Here is a 22,034-nt window from a genome sequence, read left to right on the forward strand (position 1 = left end):
CTTTGATTTTCTTTGATCCGACACCGATGATGAGTGCTTTTTTTTCTGCTGGGTGTCGTGGAACCGATTATGTATAATCCACGGGATTCTCCAAGTACACCATTTCCGCAATGAAAATGAGGGAGATAAAAGAACAACACCAAGGAAGGAAGTGGTTGTTCACTTTATTACCGCGAGAGCGGCTGCGAATCCGAGTGGAAGGGCGAGGAAATAAAAAAAAGAGGACGTCTCGGGTGAGTGTAAAATAAAGAGATTCGGGTCGAGGGGGGGGGGATCGCTTTAATCCTGCAGAGTTTTAAGAAGGACCCTCTTTCTTTCTTTTTTATCTCTAGTTATTATACAGTCCTTCGTGGCAGGAGGTGGGTCGCAATGGGCTCGCAAATTGGCTGTCGTTTGTCGGAGGGGTTGTTCTAACCTATAGAGGGATAAGAGCTACGGAGGAGGAAGGATTTTTATCTTTGTATTGTACCGCTGATATACAATGCGTATCTGCACAAGATGAGTTGAGAAAAGAAATCATCGTCACCGCGTTAAAAGCACCGATTCAATTTGGGCTGCACATGCATATATACATATACTATAGGGAACAAGACGACCCGATGAGTATGCACTCTCGTGTTATTTCTCCCGTCAACCGGAATAAAAAGGGTAGGGGGATGGGGGAAGGGTGAGGATATTTTAGTGTATACGCACAGTCGTGGTGGGAGCATAACTGCGAAATAATGTGCCACGGGCGCATCATCAATTACCAGAGAGCGAAAGACACACGAGCCGGCGCGCCGGCCGGCCGGTATATAGTGTATACAGCCGTAGGGTATATGGTTGTTTCAGCCTTGGCTCCCCGCGTTTGCGGCGACCGCAAACACCCGTATGGTTCTCAGATTTATGACGATTTGCGCTCATTTAAATCAGCTAGCCTGTTCCCTCCTAATGACCAAATATATGTGCATAACTGATGCTGCCGCCGCCGGTTTTTCAGCCCTTTAATATCACTTTTTCGAGTCTTTGAACACTTTGATTTCCTCCAAACGAAGAAGATTGATTTACAAGCTGTACGGTGGCCCAGGAGTACAATAACAGTGTGTTCGTTCACTTGCAGGAACGAGACAAACGTCTTTGATCGAGGACCATAATATCCATGATGCCGGGCTGGGAGATTCATCACTACGGTTGATATGGCTGCTCGTTCTAGCTGTACTGGTACATACACTTGTAGGTGGAGGGGTGTACGTATAGTTGCGAATAATTGAGCGCTACCATGGCCCGTGATTTAGATCTCGGTCGGACAACGCGTCAAATACAACGCGGGGGAGATGTTTGCATATTTTGGTGTTTTCAAGAATAATCTTTTTTTTTTTTTTAGTGCACGATATGTTGCGGTGCATTGAAGTCGGAATCCGCGGTAACGTCATTTCTGAACAAAATATTTCAAGAAAGTAGTTACACCCCAACATTTGGATTTCTTTAACGACAAGTTATCACAATCGAGGTACTTATATGTGTTATTTTTTCGGCCAGAAACTATTTTACCGTAAACTTTGTGTCGTTGTTTTTTCCCCAATCATCGAGCACCAAAAGTAAAGTAAAGAACTACACAGGTAACTCGTGGAACGTTGTCTCCCTTTTGTTAAGTTATATTCTTACCTCCAGTGTCTTCTCCCTTGTTATTTAGGTATGGACGCGTAATGTAATAGATTAACACAAAAGATCTCAATTACCATAATTTATTGGGGGTACAAAGCAGTTAATATCAATATGAGGACTGTAAGGAGATATCGAAATAGCTTCAAAGTCAATTCCAAGCACTAATTGCAAATATCTGTGGGTGTGGCGACATCAGCGAGAAAGAAGTAAAGAAACGATGCACAGCCGGTCAGGGGAGTGAAAACTGCAGTTTATATACGAGAGAAGGCGATAGAGGAGCGAGTACACATACACAGGCTCGCCCCTCAGTCGGATATATATCATCGCCTGGCAGTTATGTCCGTCATGAATTTTGGATTATCCTCGGATTAGATTAAGGGGCGGAGAGGATCCTCCTCGGCTCGCTCGCAGGCGGACCAAATCAGTCAGCCGCTCTCTCTCTCTCTCTCCAGTGCGCGCACACACACACATACCCGTACACGGAGCGCGCTGTCGCTGTAAATCAGACCCGCGATCCTCATGCAAACTGCAAGCGCCTCCTACTCTTTTTTTTTTTTTTTTTTTTTTTTTTACTAGGGATGAAAGCTGCCACCCCGTCATTTACAATGTACACATGAAAATTGGATAGGCCAGTCGATGCGTCGAACTTTGTAGAGAAAACTATTTCGTTCAAGCGAGTACTTACTAACTTGCAGAAGGTCCGTACATGTTTATACCGTCTTTAAACGAGGAGCTAAGCGCCATCGGCGTAGTTGGGTGATCTCGACTGCGCGAGGGAGGAGAGAAAAAATAAAAGTATACGGGGAGTAGGGCGAGGGGGGTTGTACACACGTTACGCACCATTACCGCACCTGTCCCTCCCCGTACGAGCAAAAAGAGAGAGAGAGAGAGGGAAGAGCCGAGGAGACCGGCTAATGAAGCGCCGAAGAGAAGCAATCACTTAAGGAGCCGACAAATGCGGAGCTTACGTTTTACGGTCGTGCGTGGGGCTGCTACGGTGCAAGGGGGAGAGGAGAGAGCCCATCGCGTCGATTTCGGAATTATTCAATGATCGTTTCGGACCGACGCTCTCTTCCTCGGGAATAAGTATTATTGGTGCTGCGTGGACGATTTGCCCGGGGAAAAACAGCTGCGAGTCGAGTTTTATACGACGACGATGATTTTTAATGGAAATTCGGTCGACGTGCATTTACGTCTGAGGAAGTTTTTTTTTTTTTTTTTTTCGGGGGGAGTAGTTAGTAAATATTTTTATGAACATTCGGTTGGTTTCGTTTCATATTTTTTTTTAATTTCGCGCTGATATTTAACTTTTTTCACCCATTACTTTTATAATCAGTGAGAGAGTTTTCTAACTGATGATATTTCTATTTATATTGTCATGAAAGTGGGCTCAAACAAATCTAATTTTCCATTATTTTCACAGCTTCTGCCATAAGACGATAATGCAATAATTTATCAAGGAAAGGAATACAATAGGTATTTATTAAAACGCACAAATTCGTTATTACTGTCAAGAATGGTTTTTTATTGTTTTTTTTTTATTCCTTTTTTTTTTTTAGAAATAAAAAGCGTCAAATTAACACATTAAATTTTCAAATAAACTGTCTCTAACAAAAATATGTTCTTGTTTTAAAAAGTGTGTTCATCTGAAAAATATTTATCATTATTATTATTATTATTTTTTTTTAATTCAAAACTGGCACAGTTCTCATGATTTTCCTGTGCAATTGTCTTTTTTTGTAATAATCGTTCAGTTTGCGCGAACAATTTTTTCTTCTCATATAAACGTAAACTCGTAGTGTTGCGATTGAATACTTATTTAATTTCAATTATGAACATCTTTTTACTTAATTTTCTTTTGAACTTGATACTACGCATTTTAAAGAGAAACTATCAGTACTTTCAGAAGCTTGACAAGTTTTCGTGCTAATTTTACGTACACGAAGTAAAAAAAAAAAAAAAAAAAAAAAAAAAAAAGTAACAAATGAATAATAGATACCATCTTCCAATCATCTAAGGATTCGATTTGACTAATTTTTTATATTTTCGCTAATTCCCTCAACACTCCAATCGACCGTCACACTTATCCTTTTGGCAAACAAAATAAGATAAGGGAGGAAAAATTGTTGGTTTGAATCGGAGAGTTGGATGAAACAAATGCTGATTAGAAATTGCTAGCTGGAGTTTGCAAGACATTATTAAACTGGAAAATTAAAAAGCTTCGGGTTTTAGAGGTAGAAGCGCGAAAAAACGTAGTTTATCCTAATTTGTAAACAGAAACAAGGCTTAACGATTTAGGGATGGGAGTACATCAGGTACAAGGAACAGCCCTTTTGGATCTCGTTCTCAATAATTCACAGCATACGTATAAATAAAAAAATAAAATAAAAAAAAAATAATTATAAAAAAAAAAAAACAATACCTTTTCTATATATTTCTTTCTCTATATTTACTCTATAAGTACCTATATTTTTTGTTCATACTCTATTCATTTTAAACATATAAATTATTATGCTACTCTATGGGGTCTTAACAAAAAAGAAAATAAAAAATAATTAAAAAAATTACTTTAACTAAAATCACAGAAACACGATTATTTATGTATTCCAAGAACGAGAACCGGTTCCTCACTCTGTCTGCACAAACGTTATCATTAAAAGATTAATGCACGCCATATATTATAATTACAATATAGTATTAATTAAGAAACAGTCATTTAACCACGTTTATGGCTCAGTCTGTTACACTAGTCTCATACAACAACAACAATAATAAAAATACAACATTATACTCGTGTGCTTGTCGTTTAATTATTCACACACGCTTTTGCATTATTCAAACATTAATCCTAGCACTCACGAATATATAAATATATATTTATGTATACGAAAAAAAAAATCTTGAAATTTTTTTAACCCTATGCTAATAAATCTCACACACTATTCCCCCTTTGAACCATAATAATTTTTAATATAAGATATTCTTTATGTATAAATAGAGGATTTTACAGCATTTTCACGTACACGTACAAAACTTGCTTTTTTTTTTTTTTTTTTACTTGACTGAGTTTTACTTTTTACATAGGAGCCTGCTTTGCATCGAAAGAAAGCCACATGTTAAGCACTACTATGTATTTGAAATTCCCTGCAAGAATCAAAAGATGTTCGATGGAAATAAAAAAATTTCCTGTGATCATTCGTTACGTTACTTATTTACTAACTCGACGTCTGTAAAAAAAATAGAGGAATTTCGTAAAGTTATACATAAACTTGAAATATTTGTAAAAACTTTGTTTTTCTATATTCATTTTATAAAATTCAAGGTAAAAATGTATTTGCAATCTGAAAACGGTTCTTGGCGAGATACATTAGACATGATTAAATCATTAACATCGAAAGGGTTTGTTTAATTGCAATCGGACTTAGGAACTATATGACAAGTATATTATAATACAACATCGATGGAAAATCGATAATCTTTGACCCGCGCGCGTTTGGTCAAAAATGCAAAAAATAGAACAATATTCGGTTTTCAATTACGTTTTCTATTATTACAAGTTGCGTTACATACATTTATACACAAATATGGCGGAAAGCTACGTAACTGTGCGAGACACATTTTAAGTTTTCGTATGTACATTATAACAATGTTGATACTTTAAAAATGAAATAAAAAAAATAAAAAATATAAACAAATTAACATTAAAACCGTATGTATATTATTTTACTTATTCGTAAGCTGCCTAGGATTAAAAAAAAACATGTGGCTTTACAAATACGACGTTATAACTGGCTCTCAAGTAATATAAAAAGTAGTATATCACAAAAATTAGGCGCAGACAGAGTTAGGAAAGGACCAGTTTAAAAAAAGAAGGGATATCAGATCTCTTGGCAATTTTTAATGCCGAAAATTCGAACACTGGATCGATAGGACAGACGCGAAGCACTTGTTTTTTTCAAACTATTTAATTTGTTCGTGATTTTCGTACTTGTCATACAACGATATAAGTACTTTATTACAAAATTATTTAATACTATGTAATGCAAATTACGTAATGCTGCCAATCAATACCTCTAATATACACTGTCTTGTGTGCTCCAACTTGCAATCTCCATCCGATAAATTAAACTTGTTTATAAACTTTTCATTTGTATGCACAATAATGACTCATAGACATCCAATTCTTAAGGCAAAAAGATTAGCGCTTACCACGTAGTCATTACTTGTCAACTCTGGTAAGATTGAAAAATTAAGATGAATACATTCATTGGGTTGAACGAATTTTAAAGCAGTTTCGTTCAGATTTTTTTTTCATACACAGTGAAATCCTTACTGAGTATCTAAGTTTTTCTTGCATGATGCTTTTTTCAATGATTTTATGTGATAATGACCTTTTATTACTGTAATATTGTTTTTGACAGACTCACTACATATCGGTTCGAGTGAAATTCCAATGCTCTTTACAGATAAAACGTTTTCTGTGAGTCTAAAACAATAAAAGGTATTTATTTCAGTTGTGCAATAAAAAATCACCAAGTTCCATAGATTTCACGTCACAGCTCGAAACTAATCCCACAATGTGATTTTTATTAGCAGGCATTTATTTGCACGATCCTTAAAAAAAAAAAAAAAAAAAAAAACTTTATAAATTTTATCTAAAAAATTACTTATATTTACATTAATACAATTTATATTCACAATGAGAAAAAAAGTATTAAAATAATGTACACATATATAGAAAGAAAAATGATAACAATAGCGTCTGTACTGGTTTGTGAAAAATTTCTTATCCGATTGCGATAAATAACGTAACGGTATCACAAAAAACAGTTGTCAATTTTCGGCGCACTATGAATAAAATGGCACTTAATGTGTTTAAAGTATAGTTTTACAATTTATGAGGTACAAATACTGTACGTTTCAGAGTCTATATTATGAAATTAAAGTCTATGGAATAGAAAATTTGAGTGATGAAATGTATTGCAAGAAAAAAAAAAAAAAAAATTAATAAGTGCAAGGATATAAGATTTGGTTTCGCATTTCACGAGGTAAAAAAATGTATATTAACGGATCGTCAAGTAATCAGCGAGCATAATAACGTGAGATCTATACCTACTGTTGAGTTAATGAAGCCTTTTTTCGTTAGCTAAGCTACGTGTAGATGCCAACAATTTGTGTTTCATCGTTTCAATCGTGTTGCGTTACTGTTTTCTCTACAATGAAGGTTTTAACACTTGACAGTGTTTCAGTTATAACTTGAGTGTTTTCATGACAAGTTAGTTATTTGAATTAAAGTTGTGATATTTATTCACTGAAATTTGAAATATACGTTTTTGTAATCACTAAGAGTGAAGAATAACCTAGACATGTGAATTTTTAGCAGCAAATAAATTTTCTTTGCTTGATGTATAGTGATTTACATTACTTGATAAAATTAAAACGACAAAAAGTTTTTTTTTACAGAATGAAATATTTAGTTGTGGGTAATTATTAAATATAGTGTTACAAACAAATAGATGCTTTCAAAGTGGAATGGACGTTAATTAAAAAAACGTATACTTCAATTCAATAGTATATACGCGCTTTGAGGTATCTACGTGTGAAAGCGCTATGATTTTTAAATCTGCCTTAAATATAGATACCTCTCATACCCAAAGTGATCGATTGTCCACAAATAAAAATCCACCCTTCCCACCCTCCCACCCTTCCCTCCCATCCCACCCGGTATTTCTCTTCTTCGGATCTTCTCGGCCATTTTTACTTCATTTACTTTTTATCCAATTCTCATAAAAGTCTCAAGTCCTTTTATTTTATCTTTTTGGCTTCGCGCATTTTTTTTAATGTCAACTAGTCGTTTATTATCATTATTATTTTTTTTTTCTTTTTTCATCTGTGAGTTTCATTTGATATAACCCCCGGCTCGATGCCTAATTGTTACTGCTGTGTCTAACGGTGCACGCGCAGATTTAATAGTTTGATATCCCCAGGAGGGCCCGACGACGGTTCGTCGACTTGGTGACCATGACTCGATAACGATGACGATATTGATGAGAAGAGGCCGTGGTTTCACCCACCCACCCTGATCGCCCTTTATTTTGATCCCCGCCCAACCCCGTTCGGCCTGCCATTTAAAGCAGCCTTCTGAAACAAGCGTCACTCTAATTAACTCCTTAATTGATTTTTATATATATATATTTTTTTAATTATACGACATTTCGACTAAGCTTACCTATTGTAGGCGGGGTTGTTCAGACGCCGTACAAGTTTTGAAGTCGCTCACTAAGTTGTGGCGGAAACTGATCCGAGAAACGCTTCCAATTTTCAGCTCCTACTTGATTCTTAAAACCGTGTAATATCTTGATAAAACAAACGTGCAATTTGATTATTGATTTGCGAGCGATTAATTTAGGAAAGCTAGTTTCATTGAATTTTTCAAACATACTTTTTGTATAATGTCTCTAAGATCGTCTCGTGGTGCTGCCCATGAAGCAACAGCGTCGCAAAAGTATATAAATTCTGGAGCCACTCCACCTGGATTAACAGCTATCATTTGACACATACCTCGGAAGGCCGAATCTTTCTCTTCATTATCACGAATATTCCTCAAGGATGTACACCTGTAGAAAATTATCATGTGAATATATACTCATTACACATTGCAAAAATGTTTGTTTACAAATGTAGTAATAATAATATGAAAATTTAAAAACTTTATTTTGACAAATAGATAATGTGCTTAGTTTAAAAAAGATGAAGGAATTCGAATGGTAGCCTGAAGTTTAACAAATTCTTAAAACTTTACAACAAAAAGTAAAATTGTTAGATCATTTTTACAACGCATTTTATAAACATGATAAAGTAAGTAGTTAAAAAGCCATTCTACATAATTAGCATATGTTAAAAAAAGACTAATTATTTTAACTTATTAAGGAACGTTAATAGGTAGGGTTGACAACATGTATTTCAAACGATGATATTACTTATCTGCTCCTGGTTGGTAAAAAAAAATTTTAAAAAATTGAATAAATTATACATTGAAATACAAACATTGTTCCAAAACATCAAGTGAAGTTTCCATTAAATGTAATTTTACGAAAACCTATCGTATGTGTTACTTTGTAAAGTATGCTCTCATTCACAGTTGAGAGGGAACAAATGAAAATTGAAAACAAATATTAGATTGATATCAACAGAATTGAAAATTTCAGTAATTTCTTAGAAATCAAGCTTTTTAGTACATAATGAAATTTCTAAATAATCTAATAGAAAAATATTCATAAAAAATGAATCATAATGTAAAAATGTATTACATAAATCAGTGAATTAATTTAATTAATAAAAAACGTATGTAATCAAATCGTATAATAGAAATGCAATAATAAAGTAATAATAATAAGAATAATAATAATAATAATGATAATAATAATAATAAAGAAATTTACACACCACTTTTGGACAAACTGCTGTAACATAGGAGCGACGTCGTGGGGACACACAAAACCTAGGCGACCGATCGTTATGGCTACGGTTTTCGTTTTCGGTAAGTAGGCAAGTGAAGTGTAGTGAAGTGACCGGAAACACAAACAATAAAGACAAACTGATAACGAACCAACAGTGAACTCAGGCAAATATATGTATAAAAATACGCTGCTCATATACCCCTTATTAATATGCAATGAATTAACCATAAATGATCAATATAACTTTAACAGTCAATACATAATATAAGAAACTCAAGTGTGTGAAAATATGGAAAATATCAACAATCAACATGACAATACCGTGCTTTATTTTTTAGCTGCTGAAAACAGTTATAAAATTAAATAGCGGCGTGCGAGCCCCGACATGATTTCAAAATGGTTATGAGAGTGGACCTTGTTAAGTACAGCCAAGTAAATGAATGTTTGTTTATTTGACACCAGTTGTATACACTACTTGAATACACATTAATAAGGTGGGCTAAAAAAAGTTTTTAAGTAAAATCATGGATGCTAATTTAAATTTTTTTTAAACGAAACGAGCGTTCAACCAGCAGGCGATCGCACACCATCAAGTACTTTTTAAAAGAACAAGTGATATTTATAGTTTATATCGTGCAGACGAAATATTACACCAACTTGTGGTCTGATTCTATAACTTTATTGGATATTAAAAAAAAATTAAAACAAATTAACATGAATTATTCGAACATGTTAGTGTTACCTAATTTTTGTTAGCCTACTTTATGGGTAGATTTTAAATGGTTAAAGTTTAGTCATCTTATTCGTTTTCAATGATAAACTTGATAAAAAAAATAAATTTATTATGTATTAGAAAATAAATACAATTATAACGCATAATAAATTATACGTAAACAAAACTATTTAAATAACAAATCATTATTTAAATAAAAAAAACAAAGTTTTTAAATAATTACGTCACTCACCTGTATTTTCTAGTAGAGTCTTTTGTGTATTTGGTCTATTGATTATGTCGACAAGCTTAGTTAAAATTAAAGGTATGTATGTGCTCATGTCAGATCCTAAAATATTAATAATAAAATTAATAAAAATAAATTCTTTGGAGCATTATGTTGAAAAAAAAAAATTCATACCAAGTTTTATAGAAATTTCTCCAATCGCCCAGGTGGCATTATTGCAAACTGAGATATAGTCGGGATTTAAGTTTTGACCGAGAATCGGCATGAAATCAGCTGTAGGAAAAGAGTACTTTAATGCAATTATTCTATAGATTACAATACAAATGTAATAAGATTTTCCACAACTTACGTGTGCACGGAAGTACATGTTGAAAGCATGCTTTCGATAAGTCTCCCAATAGTGCAAAACTACTCTGTCTAACTTCAGGCATCTGGTCTTGCATGCACAGGTAAAGTAGTTGCATTATATTGCTATTCACCACAAGATTTTCGATATGCCCGTTCAAACCTTCAGCTAATCCACTAAGAAGATCTAATGCGACTATCATGAAGTCTTTGTCTGGAGCCTCGAATTGTTCAGGATTTTGTATATGAGCCATATGTCGATTCAGTGTTTGCTCTACTAATGATACACAACGCCTAATAACAGTAAAGCATAAAAAATCATATGGTCTTGATAATGTAAACTATTTTAAGCTACAAAACTACGAAGTAATGGCATCTTTTAATACCTATAAACGGGTTCACAGTAAGGTAAAAATCCACTCTGAAGGGCAGTAGCGACGGATGACAAGCATTCTAAAAGAGGAAATAGATCCTTATCTTCGTCTTTGAGAACGTTCCACTTATTAATGAGAGGAGGCATGAGCAAGCTTATGTAATCTGGTTTGTTCAAGTGACGTCCCACTGAATCAGCCAAGGTGCCAATGGCATCATATAGAATAAGTAGATTTTTATGCTGGTATTTGCCTATTAGTGAAATAAAAGATGAAAAAAGTTAGAGGAAGTTTTTAATGTATTGAAATAAATAAAATCAACTTGTTTAGTCAAACTCACTAAAAGCAAATACGAGTGTTTCTAAAATGAAACCTAGATAGGGGACCAGTTCAGTGCAAGCCTCTTCTTCCAGCGTTGCAAAAGCAGAGCAAGCTGCTTCTTGAACACGTTTATTACCGTCAAGTATTCTCTTCAAAAGTTCCGTCATCAGTGGTTTCAAGTAAGTATCGTGAGGTTGGGAACAAACCCAATGGGAGTAGCGACTAAGTGTCCAACACGTTATAGATCGCACTAGAGCTTTTTTGTCACTCAAGCAATTGATCAAGTAGGGAATCAACTCTGGTAAATGAGGAATCATACCGGACATGCAACCTGTAGAAATAAGTCATTACTATAAGACTGAAGCTTAAATGAGAATAATTAAATTTATAAGTGAGTTATCATTACCTTCCGCAATAGCTCCAAGTGATAAAATACCGGATTCTTTTATTTCCCAATTTTGGTGGAACAAAGTTTCTTTCAGGATAGGTAGCAGTACAGGTAAGAGTTCTTCTTTAAATACACTGGCTAGTATGTCAAGTGCAGCAGCCGAACACTTTCTCAAATTCCAATCACTAAGAGAGGAATCGTCGTCACCTCCATCTTCTTCGTCAGCCTCGTCATAAGAGCCATTTTCGTCTATGTGTTTATTCATGGGTCCGTGCTGCAAGTGAGTCTTGGATTTGTGGAATCGTGGTCTGATGTCTTCTTCCTTGTCTGGTATCATTTCATCTTCTTCCACGTCACCTTTCAAAATAATTATATCCAGTTCAGAGTATTTCATGCCCTTGACTAGCACAGGAATCAATCTAGGCAAGTGTGATACAAGAACATCTCTGCAGCATCTCTGTTCAGCCAATGCCAACCAAAATTCACATGCATCGAGGGCTACCGTTTCATCTGTGTCTTGAGTTCTCATTAGCATGTACTCAATTATGACGGGCATGTTCATGTGTAATTTATCCGTTCCAAGTTCCAATAACATTACCAAGGCTCTGCAAGATAAAATAAAAAATAAAAAAAATTATTCACCACCGACTTTGGACATTATGAAGGTTGAATCGACAAGTACCTGCAAACATGTCTTTTAACTTCAGGATCGTCATCAGATATCAAGTAGAACAGGTTCTCTAAGAACGCATCCATGTGACACATAAGAGCATTTGCGCGATTTGATATGAATTGATTGATGCAACCAATAGCATGGGATCTTATCTTGGGTGATCCGTGTCTGAAAAATTGCAAAAATTTCGGGATCAGAACATCCAGAGGGTTTCTCACGGTATCTGCTTCAAGTTGTTCGGCAGAGTCCTCGCAAATTTTTTCCAAGGCATTAAACGCTCCTTTGCAAGCATTGTGGTCTTGCGAGTCTAACATTTGACACAGGGTTGGAAGCAATTCTGGCCATGATGACAAATCACCTAGCGAAAAGAAAAATGGATTTGTTTGATTGATAAATTATATTTTGCCAGTTGTAATGTTTAACGTCAAACAGACCTTTGGATGTAATGGTTGTGATCAAAATTCCAATTGTTGCTCGGATAAGAAGCGAAGGATCCGCTAGTGCAGACAAGCATTCTTGCTTTATGAAGTCTATAACTTCAGGATGAAACGTTTCAAAGTGAGTTCTTACGTTATTCTTCAGTATAAGACCACTGAGGGATCTCGTTGACTCTTCTATTTCAACATATCAATCATATAAAATTATTGTAGCTCAATTTAATAACGTGAGAGAAGAAAAAAATTCTGATCGAGAGTTTAAAATATTACCTTCCGAGGTCAATTTCGTCAAGACAAAAATTAGATACTTGTTGAAGTCTGGATATTTGTTGAGTTCCTCCAATTTCTAGAAATCGCAATAGCTAGCTAAGGAAAAATGCTTGTACCTCGTTATAGACGCAAATCAATGCCAGTATACAGAGATAGTGGATGTATAAGTACACCTGTATACAAGCTTCCAGCAGCAGTTGTTCACGTGCATCGTATACACGGACTATAAAATAGTATAAAACTCATGTCGCGCATTCACATGCCAATCCAATACTTTGACGCGCATTCGACACATGCACCCAAGCGACCTGCATGTGTCATCAAGGCGCACATGTATCTATACAGGTATTCAACACTTATCCTACAACCCACTAGCAAAAAAGAACTGCAGCGCTACTCTAGACTCGCTTTTAATTTTTTATTTCAACACTGAGTAACTTTTTTACTCGGCGCCTGAAACTTTCTGCACATATTCTTGTGTGATATCACTCTGAATAGCTCGGACAACTAATTTTCTCAGTAAAAAAAAAAAAAAAAACAAAAAAAAATCCTTAAATCCTTACAAATATATCGACTCTATTCGTCTGTCAGAGGACACATCACGCGTTCACGAAAGAAAAGAGATAGAGAGAGAGAAAGGGATATATATACATATACTTTTAAGAGAACGGAAAGGAGATAAGTGGTGTTATACACATAGAGTAGCCAGGAAAGATAAGAGATGCACCTACTAAAGTATAACAAGAGAGGAAAAGAGAGGCACCACAGAGGCGAGACGAGAGTCCATTAGTTAGGGATACGTATATGTATACATGTCGTCGCCGCAGCAGCGAAAGAAAGGTCGCACCATCAGCCGCGCACACTTTTCTCGAACTGGACCGGAATCGATGGGTGAAACTCAATTTCCCATTTCCCATTGATTTTCGCGATTTTACCCATCCAAAAAATAAACATTACGTTTGAAAGTGTATTTGAATGAAATTTACCACATGGGATAGAAATTTTACTCAGTTATTGGTATACCTTACTAAGCACGCGAGGGGGTACCTACACTAAGTATCCTACCTCTACATACATGGCACAGATTTCCGCATCCAGCACGTCTTATACGCCACGCTGTGCGCCCTTGGCAGACTTTTCCGTGGAATGCGAGCCCCTTAATATACCGTTTCTAAGTTAATGCACGAGTAGCTCGTGATTCCCATGAAGAGTATATAGGTACAGGCATGCACTTATCGAGATTAGAAACCTGAGAAACAGATGGCCAGAAAAAAAAGGAAGCCATAAGAACTTTGAGACCCAACATACACGCTAGATTGTCTCCGAGAGCTCGACTTTGGTGCCTGCTTAAATTTTTTTCATTTCTTTTACCTGTAAAATGATATCCGATTGTGCCAAGACCAAGATAATTGTTTGTTAGGATAAAGTGATGATATTGTTTATGTACTCGGGTTGCATTCCAGCACATTTAGGCACAGTTTGGCCTCAACGGAGGTACTTACCTAGCGTGTAAGTAAAGTCGTCGCCGAGAAGAGCATACCCGCACACACGCACTTCCATCAGCCCTCCCTTTTCCCCTCGCCCCGTTACCTGTCCTTCGTAGCTGTATAGAGAGCACGTAGCACACACTATGCAGAGCGAAACTAAAAGCCAGCCCTCGAAGAGGAGGGAGCGGCCACTGGGGCTACTACTACGGGTTCACTAGCTTGATACGGTGTTCTCGAAAAGGATACTTTTTGCACGTCCCGTTGGATCTCGGTGTCCGGGCTCTGGGACTCCTTGAGCAAGGCCAGGATCTGCCGAAGTCCTTCCTCTTGCGGTTGCCACGCCATTTTCATCGTACCTCTCGATAAGAGCACCGAGCGCATTGGCCAGGCGTCTCGTCTGACCTCGCGTGCGAGCGGAAGCCCCCCACCAGCGCTCGTAGCGCCAGCAGCGCCGCGACAGTGAGGCCGCTGCTGCAGGGTGATGGCCACCGCCGCCGCCGGCGAATAACCTGCCGTCGTCGTCGTCGTACACCTGCTGCAGATATTGTTGGCCCGCATGGCCCTGATTTTACAGTGCTCGGGATGATAATGATGTTGAAATTATGGCCCAGAAGTTGGCTTTTTTCGACCGTTGGAACGACAATTGAAGGAGAGATAATTATTTATACATCAGCAGCAGACGGTTAGTTCCGCTATCGACTGCTGGCGGGAGTTTTAAAAGGAGCTGACGTCTGCATCCGATGATTTTATTTTATTGATTGGAAGGCACATCAAGGACATTTTTTATTTTTTTTTTTTTTCGTGACTCATTGGTCTGATGGGTCTGAGTAAATTGTTATTCTTTAATTTTTTTTTTCAGCAGTTTCATCGGGTTCTTTTGAATACGAGGGGTATTTCTGTTGTAGGGGTTCTACTTTGAATTTATTTTGAATTCTTAATTGACATATAAGTAGATATATATACGGATGCCGTTAAGTCCGTTGACTTATGTGACGTTATCAAACGGATGTTCAAAAAAAATTTTCTAGCGTAAGAAAATGAATTTCTTATTTTTTCTTCTAAAAAATAAAAACAAGGGACATAGCATTAATTATTTTGTTTACGTAATTTCTTCTACTATGTGTGCATACCTGATTAAATTTTTTTTTATCTTTGATACCGTTTTATAAATGTTGCTACTATGATAGATAATTTTTTTATTTGAGGACGTTCATTTACAACATTGTTTGGAGTTTTTCCGTACATTGCTGAGGTCAGGACAGTGGGTAAGAGTAATGTAAGTATAAGATTGTTTTCGAAAACAATTACAAAATATTTAATAAATCGAATGTGTATAGCTTATAATATGTCTTTATGAGTATTAGGGTTTTAACAAAACTCAGATATAAATATAAATCAAGTACCATAAATTAGTCAGTACTGTAACTTTGGATTACAAACAATATAAATATAAAATTTTTTAGTTCTTTGAATTGTTAAAAATATTAGGTAAACATAACTAATATGAACACTACTTTGGTCGCCAAATTTCTATAACATCCGTGCCAGAAATAGCAAGTACTTCATTTAGATAATCAATCTATTAAACAGAAAAGAAAAAAAATAATTTTAAAAAACAAGTAAACAAAAAAATTAGTTAAATTAAAATGTAGCTAACAATTTAAAAAATCTTTACTTACACTTGATATTTCTCCGTTACTATATTTTAAAGTTGCCATTGATTGTAGAGGATCCGTAGGACTTGATATATGCACATTTCTGTCCAAGGAACTAGTTATTAAGCACCCAGCATCAACATATACGCCCGTAATTTTCTTTTCATGCTCAGTCTTGTAACTTTTGACTCGTTCAAAATCTTGTTTTGCATCTAATATATGGAGATTTGCACAGCTATCACCTACGTATACTAGATTTTTTTGAATACACAAACTCATTGGAAAAGAATCTTTTGAAATCTAGAATAAATGAAGTTTATAAAATTATATTAAAAAAAAAAAAAAATCGTTCACTCGATTTTTCTTGAATATAAAAAATTACCATGACTGATGTTATCGATTTCCTTGTCCTATGGTCCCAAATATTAACAGTCTTATCTTCACTTGCTGAGATTATGTAATTTGAATTCATTGCCAGCCTTATGACAGCTCGATGATGTGGCTGATAGTTCGCAATTGGCTTATAACCACTGCGTGAATCAAATACAACTATATTTTTACAATAAGAGCCCGTTGCAAAAAGGCCCAACTCTGAACATGAAGTAACACATAATAAAGCACCAACAACAATCCTGAAAAAATTTAAGAGTCTAAGAAAAAAATCGTTTATAACTGTATAATCGTGAGCTCAAACAAGTTTGTTTAATTTTATGTACATATGCATTTGAGAACTTGTTTAAACTGCTAATACTATTTTCATTACGTTTCATAAGTCACAACAGGTTGTAATCCACTATTAGTCAATAACCACTCTTTAACACAACGATCCCAACTACAACTATAAACGGTATCTTTTATAGCTGTCAAATCCCAAATCCACCCATCATGTGCATCAGCAACTGCTGTAGAACCGATTTGACCACCTTCTTCCGACAATTTGCTTATTACCAGAGAACGATCCCTGCCACCTGATATACAAATCTGGCCACACTGCGCAAAAAGTATTGATTTAGGAGGAAAGTTGTCTCGAAACATTAAAATTACATGAAATATTCATTTTTTATTACATGCATTAATTTAAGTCCGTCAATTGCACTGTAATGAACATTACTAAGTAACAATTTTTCCATCATGATGTCCTTGTTTCGCCAAAGTTTTGCTTGTCTCTCAAGAGCAACACATGACAATTTCCAAAACAACTCATCTTTGTCAACTAAAATAAAAATTTTTTATCTTGAGCAAAATGCATCGAAAAACTGTTATACATTTTAATATTATAATCTAAAAAAAAAAAAAAATGGTAATTACTACAATCAATATTTGTTTCTTACTGGAAGGCAATATTGGATAAGTGGCGTTTTGACAAACTTTGCTGATTCTAACTTTCCATATTGAATTATCAGTCAGAATCATGTGGAATTGCTTGCATGTCAAGCTCAAGCTGTGAACTAAAGTGGATGCATCCAAAAACGAACAAATATGTAGAAATACCTGAAAAAAATTTGTTTTGTTTTACAAAAAAATGAATTTTACTGAACTAGAATATAATATTGTTTAAAAATTTATTTTAAAAAAATCCGCAAGTTATTTATAATTTATTAATAAAGGATTAATTGGACTATATTTTAGAATAAAGCTGAAAAAAATTAATGTTGTAATGCTTCTTGTGCTTGTATTTAAATTCTTTTGATCAGCTGATAAGTTTTGAAATAAAAAACCACGCAGTTGGGACTTTAAAAATGGCGTCAAACAGCTGATCGGATTTTCAAATAAAAGACAAGAGAACGAATGTCTATTTTGGGTTATTTGACGGGATATAATTAACCTCGACCCACAAAATGAGCTGCCTTTAAGAGTTGCTGGTGTACCTATAAGATTGCATGCAACTTTATCACGTAGTTCTTTGACATGTCTCGAGAGACTCGCCTTCTCCTAGAAACTCATAGTATTTTTTTGTTTCGATTGCAGCTACTTCAATAAATATAAGATTTTTAGAAATTCTCTTACCGAAAATTTTCAGCGCTGATTGAAAAATAACTAGGGTCATTTTTGATATGTTGTGGAGGTAATCGCGATAACTCGAAAGGTGTTTAGGATCCCAAGTGGGCAAAGCCCTCGGCTCTTTAAGGATTCTTGAATTTGCATGCAATATTTATATTTGTTAATTTTTATCATCAGTCAACTTTAACTTGCGTGGATCCCTTACATGATGCCTTACTTGTTACTTTGATGGATAAATTAGAAGTAATATACCGTTAAGTGATCAGCATGAATAAATTAAAAAAACTCACTTCAACTGGGAGGTCGAGGAGCGAAATGCCGCAGGTGCTTTCGTCGTCGTCCCCACAACTGACACTGCTGTTGCTGCACGAGCCCGATGTCTTGTCGTCGCTGTCGTTGAACGAGACCTCCTGGTGCGATGTCTTGTCGAACAAGACGCCACTCGCATCGTCGAGCTCGTCCAAGGTGGTGTGCGCAGATACCACAGGAGCAACGGCCTCGGCGTCGCACATTGTGCTGGTGCAAAGTCAGCTGTGATGATGATAATATGGGCATCCGCGACTCCTGGGGATATCTCTCCCCGACCTAATTTTTGCACACTACGCCAGCAGTAGCTCTTATTTTAGGCACAACGAAGACTTTGTTATTGTTATTGATGAGGACACTTTTATTTTATCATCCGACGCCAACAGCGACGATCTCACATATTACTTATCAAGCACTTTATATGTTTTTGCATATTCAACTTATCCAGCTGTTTGACAGGTAAAATGTACCTGTACGAATAAAGGTAATCAATTTATCGAGGACGTGTTGTCGTCCTTCAATTACCTAAAATTGGTCTGAACAATGACCTGTTCTACTCTGACGTCTGGCACTACACTCCCGTCTGCAGCGATGCGGATTGTGAAATTAAATGTGAAATGACTCATGCGCGAAGGAGCTATAGCAACTATAGCTATATAGCTATATGGTTGGAGTAGTTTTGTATTTTGTTTTCATCAGAAAAAAACCATCCATCAATGCAATTTGAGGTATAAATTTTTAAATTCATCATATTGTACGAATAGGTGTTTCTACATGTAATTAAGCTATAAACATCTCGTTCTGATGCAACTACATTTTGGTACACTTTTTTTTTGAAAAGTTAAATGTACACGCAAAATCGTAAAAATTCAGTTTTGCAAATAAAAGTTACAATTTATTGTATCGCAAAAAGTGTTAAAACTTACAACTTGCGGATTTTTAAAAATTTACTCGCACGTAATTTTTGTCCGAATAAATATTTTGAATAATTTTATCTAAAGCTAAAAAGTTAAAAAGGAATTTCAGCTGAAAAAAAAGTAGTTTCATGAGCCAAACCGTTATTCTTAGCATGTGTGTTTATGCGACTTTAAGATTAAATTAGTAAAAAAACAATTTCTTCAATGATTTTTCGGAAATACTTGTGCTACTTATGTACTAAATATTTATACACGTATAATATAAATGTAGGTGTGTAGGTGTGCATATTTAAAGACAGTAATTCACCAAAAGTATAGATTATCTTGTAAAATCGCCTTTATTAATTCACTAAAAATTTATCTTGCTTCCTGAGCGCAAATCACAGTTTCCTGTTTCTTTAGTAATTTTAACAGTTTTAGGCATAATAAATAACACAGCACAGCTTTAATAATAATACAAAATTCTGTATTTCAAATATTTTGTCGACTCTCGGAATATTTAATAAAATTTCAACGATTGTAACATTTTCATTATAATAAATCTGAGATGTGTTTCTAAAAACTATCTACAACATTATACCAGAAAAATACATTTATCACATGTACCTAGTATAATTTTATTGATCCATCCCATTCTCTGCATAACATTTGACTCATTGAACGCTGTATTTACATTTGAGCTTCAGTGATAACTTAAACAACAGTAGTAATAAAATTTACATTAAAAATTCTCGGTTAGTTAAAAAAAACATTCATACGTCATACCAAAAAAAAATTAACTCGTTTAATTAATTACTCTTACGACGTGAAAAATGTAACAAACTTTTTTTTTACTGTATAAATTCATTGTTTTTTTCAAATATCACATTTCTTCATTGCTTTGAATCTTTGTATACAATAATAAGAAAAAAAATTCAAGACCTTGTATAAATTACGTTAATAATTATGTCAAAAATAAATCAAAACGAAAATTTCAATTTCTAATGATTTTTCAATAGGTATAAATCATCAACAAAATTGCATTTAACTAATACATTTCTCATACTCTTGCAGCAACTTTGTAAAATTGATTATTACAAAAGACAACACCGCACCACATGCAGAGCCAGCTTGCATTACGATTCCAACGTGGAAAAGTTCTTTCTCAGACTTTCTTCGAAATACTGACGTAATTATGAGCTTAGTGTACGCAATGAGACCCACCAACAATGTCCACGATAATACCACTAAAGTTTTGCCCATCACAGTACCTTGAAAAGGGGGATTCGGTGAGGACAAAGCTAGATACGTCACGTAACCGCTCACAGTGAAAATAACGATGGAAAATAAATTGATGAGTTTCCCGCTATGCGGAAGAAACCAAAGAGCGAGAAAACAAGCAATTGGGTTGACGATTTGCGATAATGTGGCGCTCAAATGATACGTCATATTTCCATACGACAAACATGAATATGGTTGAAAGCCAGGGAGTAGTCCGTTGGCTAAAAGACAAATTATGCCTAGAAGAATATACAGGTATAAACTTTCTACATTTTTGTGGCTGCTGGTTTGCGAGTAATATGTTTTAGAAAATTTTTTAACATCAGTCTTGTGGTTGTCGTCCAAACAAACGTGCCTTTCTAAGACTTGGCATTCAGTCGTCAAACCATTTGATGACATCAATAAGTACTTTTGACAAGAAAGACCTTGCTCGTTGTTATCGATATTAGAATTATTGTCCAGAGACTGAGAGGGAATTTTTTCTTTCTCAACAAAAGAAAGGTTTTCCAAAAGAAGAAATGCTAGTAGAGATAAAAGTAGGCATGCAAATATAAAAAGAAAATAACATTGAGTTGAAAATCTGGGTGAGTGGATATCTAATACATTATTTGTATCTGTACTGTTACTACAACCCGAAAATTCCCCGACACCTTGAATAAGAGCAACAATACTGGGTAGTACTCCTCCGATACCTTCTCCCACAAAATAAGATACTAAGTAAATTTCTTTGAAATTCTTAAGATGAGGCATAAACAAAACAGAACTAGTGCAGCTAATCGTTGAAACGAAAAATGTCAATAGAAACAGGGCAACACTATGATCATTGCCTGCGATATTGAAAGTTTTGTCGTAAAAGAATGACATCATTCCCATCACGCAACAACCGATGACAAGCATTAAAAAGATACATTTTGATTCGTTGATTTGCACCAAAAACTTGTGTACTAAGCTGTAAATTATAGGTGCAATGTTTGCTGCTTGAACGGCTATAGTTAGATGTGCTGCTAATCCCCATCCTTCTGGTAAAAAGTTTATCAATAGAGGAAGTTGAATGAAGATGCTATTAACCCCGATCCAGCAGGAGGCTCCAAAAGTCATAACTAGTATATGCACAATTACAGTTCTGATAGCACACTTTTCACTTTTTTCTGGAGCTGTGTCCATTTTTTATCCTGTGTCTTCAAGGTTTCTATCCTCGTATTATCTGGGATTAGAATTATAATTTTTCAACACGAAAATATGATAGTTAACATCGCGAAATTGAAAGTGCAAATTAGCGTATTTTAACATACAGTTTAAAAATGTATATTTCAAAATTATAGTCGTAACGGGTTTGTTTGAAAAAGAAATTTTATAAATACAATTTCAAGAAAAAATTATCAAAATTCAACGTGACTATTGGAAAAATTTGGAATTTCAACTACCGAACGATTTCACGATAATTTGAAAAGCCTCGATATTACTCTTATGTAAAGAAGTTACAAACTCGGAAGATAACGACAATATACTTACATAAATAAAAAAAAACAAGTAGCTTCTC

General features: G+C 35.1%; 3 protein-coding genes across 3 annotated transcripts; all 3 read right to left on the bottom strand.

Annotated features, from left to right (window-relative positions):
* Positions 1-7,373: 7,373 nt before the first annotated feature.
* Tnpo (transportin 1) lies at positions 7,374-14,740 on the bottom strand. The gene is made up of 14 exons (XM_089591643.1): positions 14,602-14,740; positions 12,869-12,944; positions 12,596-12,775; positions 12,171-12,519; positions 11,507-12,093; positions 11,120-11,431; positions 10,795-11,032; positions 10,413-10,702; positions 10,238-10,336; positions 10,070-10,165; positions 9,091-9,166; positions 8,087-8,261; positions 7,874-8,000; positions 7,374-7,785 (listed from the first exon to the last, which is right to left on the bottom strand). Exons 1-13 carry the CDS (start codon positions 14,734-14,736, stop codon positions 7,893-7,895), a joined length of 2,721 nt encoding a protein of 906 aa, XP_089447769.1. The 5' UTR covers positions 14,737-14,740; the 3' UTR covers positions 7,374-7,785; positions 7,874-7,892.
* Positions 14,741-15,500: 760 nt separating this feature from the next.
* On the bottom strand, positions 15,501-18,970 carry LOC106646844 (F-box/WD repeat-containing protein 9). The gene is made up of 7 exons (XM_014362994.2): positions 18,302-18,970; positions 17,342-17,501; positions 17,078-17,223; positions 16,774-17,000; positions 16,393-16,642; positions 16,035-16,310; positions 15,501-15,934 (listed from the first exon to the last, which is right to left on the bottom strand). Exons 1-7 carry the CDS (start codon positions 18,521-18,523, stop codon positions 15,866-15,868), a joined length of 1,350 nt encoding a protein of 449 aa, XP_014218480.2. The 5' UTR covers positions 18,524-18,970; the 3' UTR covers positions 15,501-15,865.
* A 479-nt stretch (positions 18,971-19,449) lies between these two features.
* LOC106646805 (riboflavin transporter 2) lies at positions 19,450-22,021 on the bottom strand. Its single transcript, XM_014362942.2, has one exon. The coding sequence runs from the start codon at positions 21,656-21,658 to the stop codon at positions 20,258-20,260; it is 1,401 nt and encodes a 466-aa protein (XP_014218428.2). The 5' UTR covers positions 21,659-22,021; the 3' UTR covers positions 19,450-20,257.
* Positions 22,022-22,034: the final 13 nt, after the last annotated feature.

This window comes from Copidosoma floridanum, unplaced genomic scaffold (assembly GCF_036245765.1).
Source record: "Copidosoma floridanum isolate Cflo_tuat_1 unplaced genomic scaffold, Cflo_Japanese_pri ptg000013l, whole genome shotgun sequence".
In the NCBI taxonomy this organism is placed as follows: domain Eukaryota; kingdom Metazoa; phylum Arthropoda; class Insecta; order Hymenoptera; family Encyrtidae; genus Copidosoma; species Copidosoma floridanum.

Excerpts from the sequence above, each read along its gene's own strand:
- Tnpo (XM_089591643.1), bottom strand. The coding sequence starts at position 14,736 with ATGCGCTCGGTGCTCTTATCGAGAGGTACGATGAAAATGGCGTGGCAA. Across the intron at positions 12,776-12,868 it reads GACGAAATTGACCTCGGAAG|AAGAGTCAACGAGATCCCTC; the intron begins GTAATATTTTAA and ends ATGTTGAAATAG. Across the intron at positions 10,166-10,237 it reads AGAAATTTCTATAAAACTTG|GATCTGACATGAGCACATAC; the intron begins GTATGAATTTTT and ends TTAATATTTTAG.
- LOC106646844 (XM_014362994.2), bottom strand. The coding sequence starts at position 18,523 with ATGTGCGACGCCGAGGCCGTTGCTCCTGTGGTATCTGCGCACACCACC. Across the intron at positions 17,224-17,341 it reads TTATCCAATATTGCCTTCCA|TTGACAAAGATGAGTTGTTT; the intron begins GTAAGAAACAAA and ends TTTTTATTTTAG. Across the intron at positions 15,935-16,034 it reads GTAACGGAGAAATATCAAGT|ATTGATTATCTAAATGAAGT; the intron begins GTAAGTAAAGAT and ends TCTGTTTAATAG.
- LOC106646805 (XM_014362942.2), bottom strand. The coding sequence starts at position 21,658 with ATGGACACAGCTCCAGAAAAAAGTGAAAAGTGTGCTATCAGAACTGTA.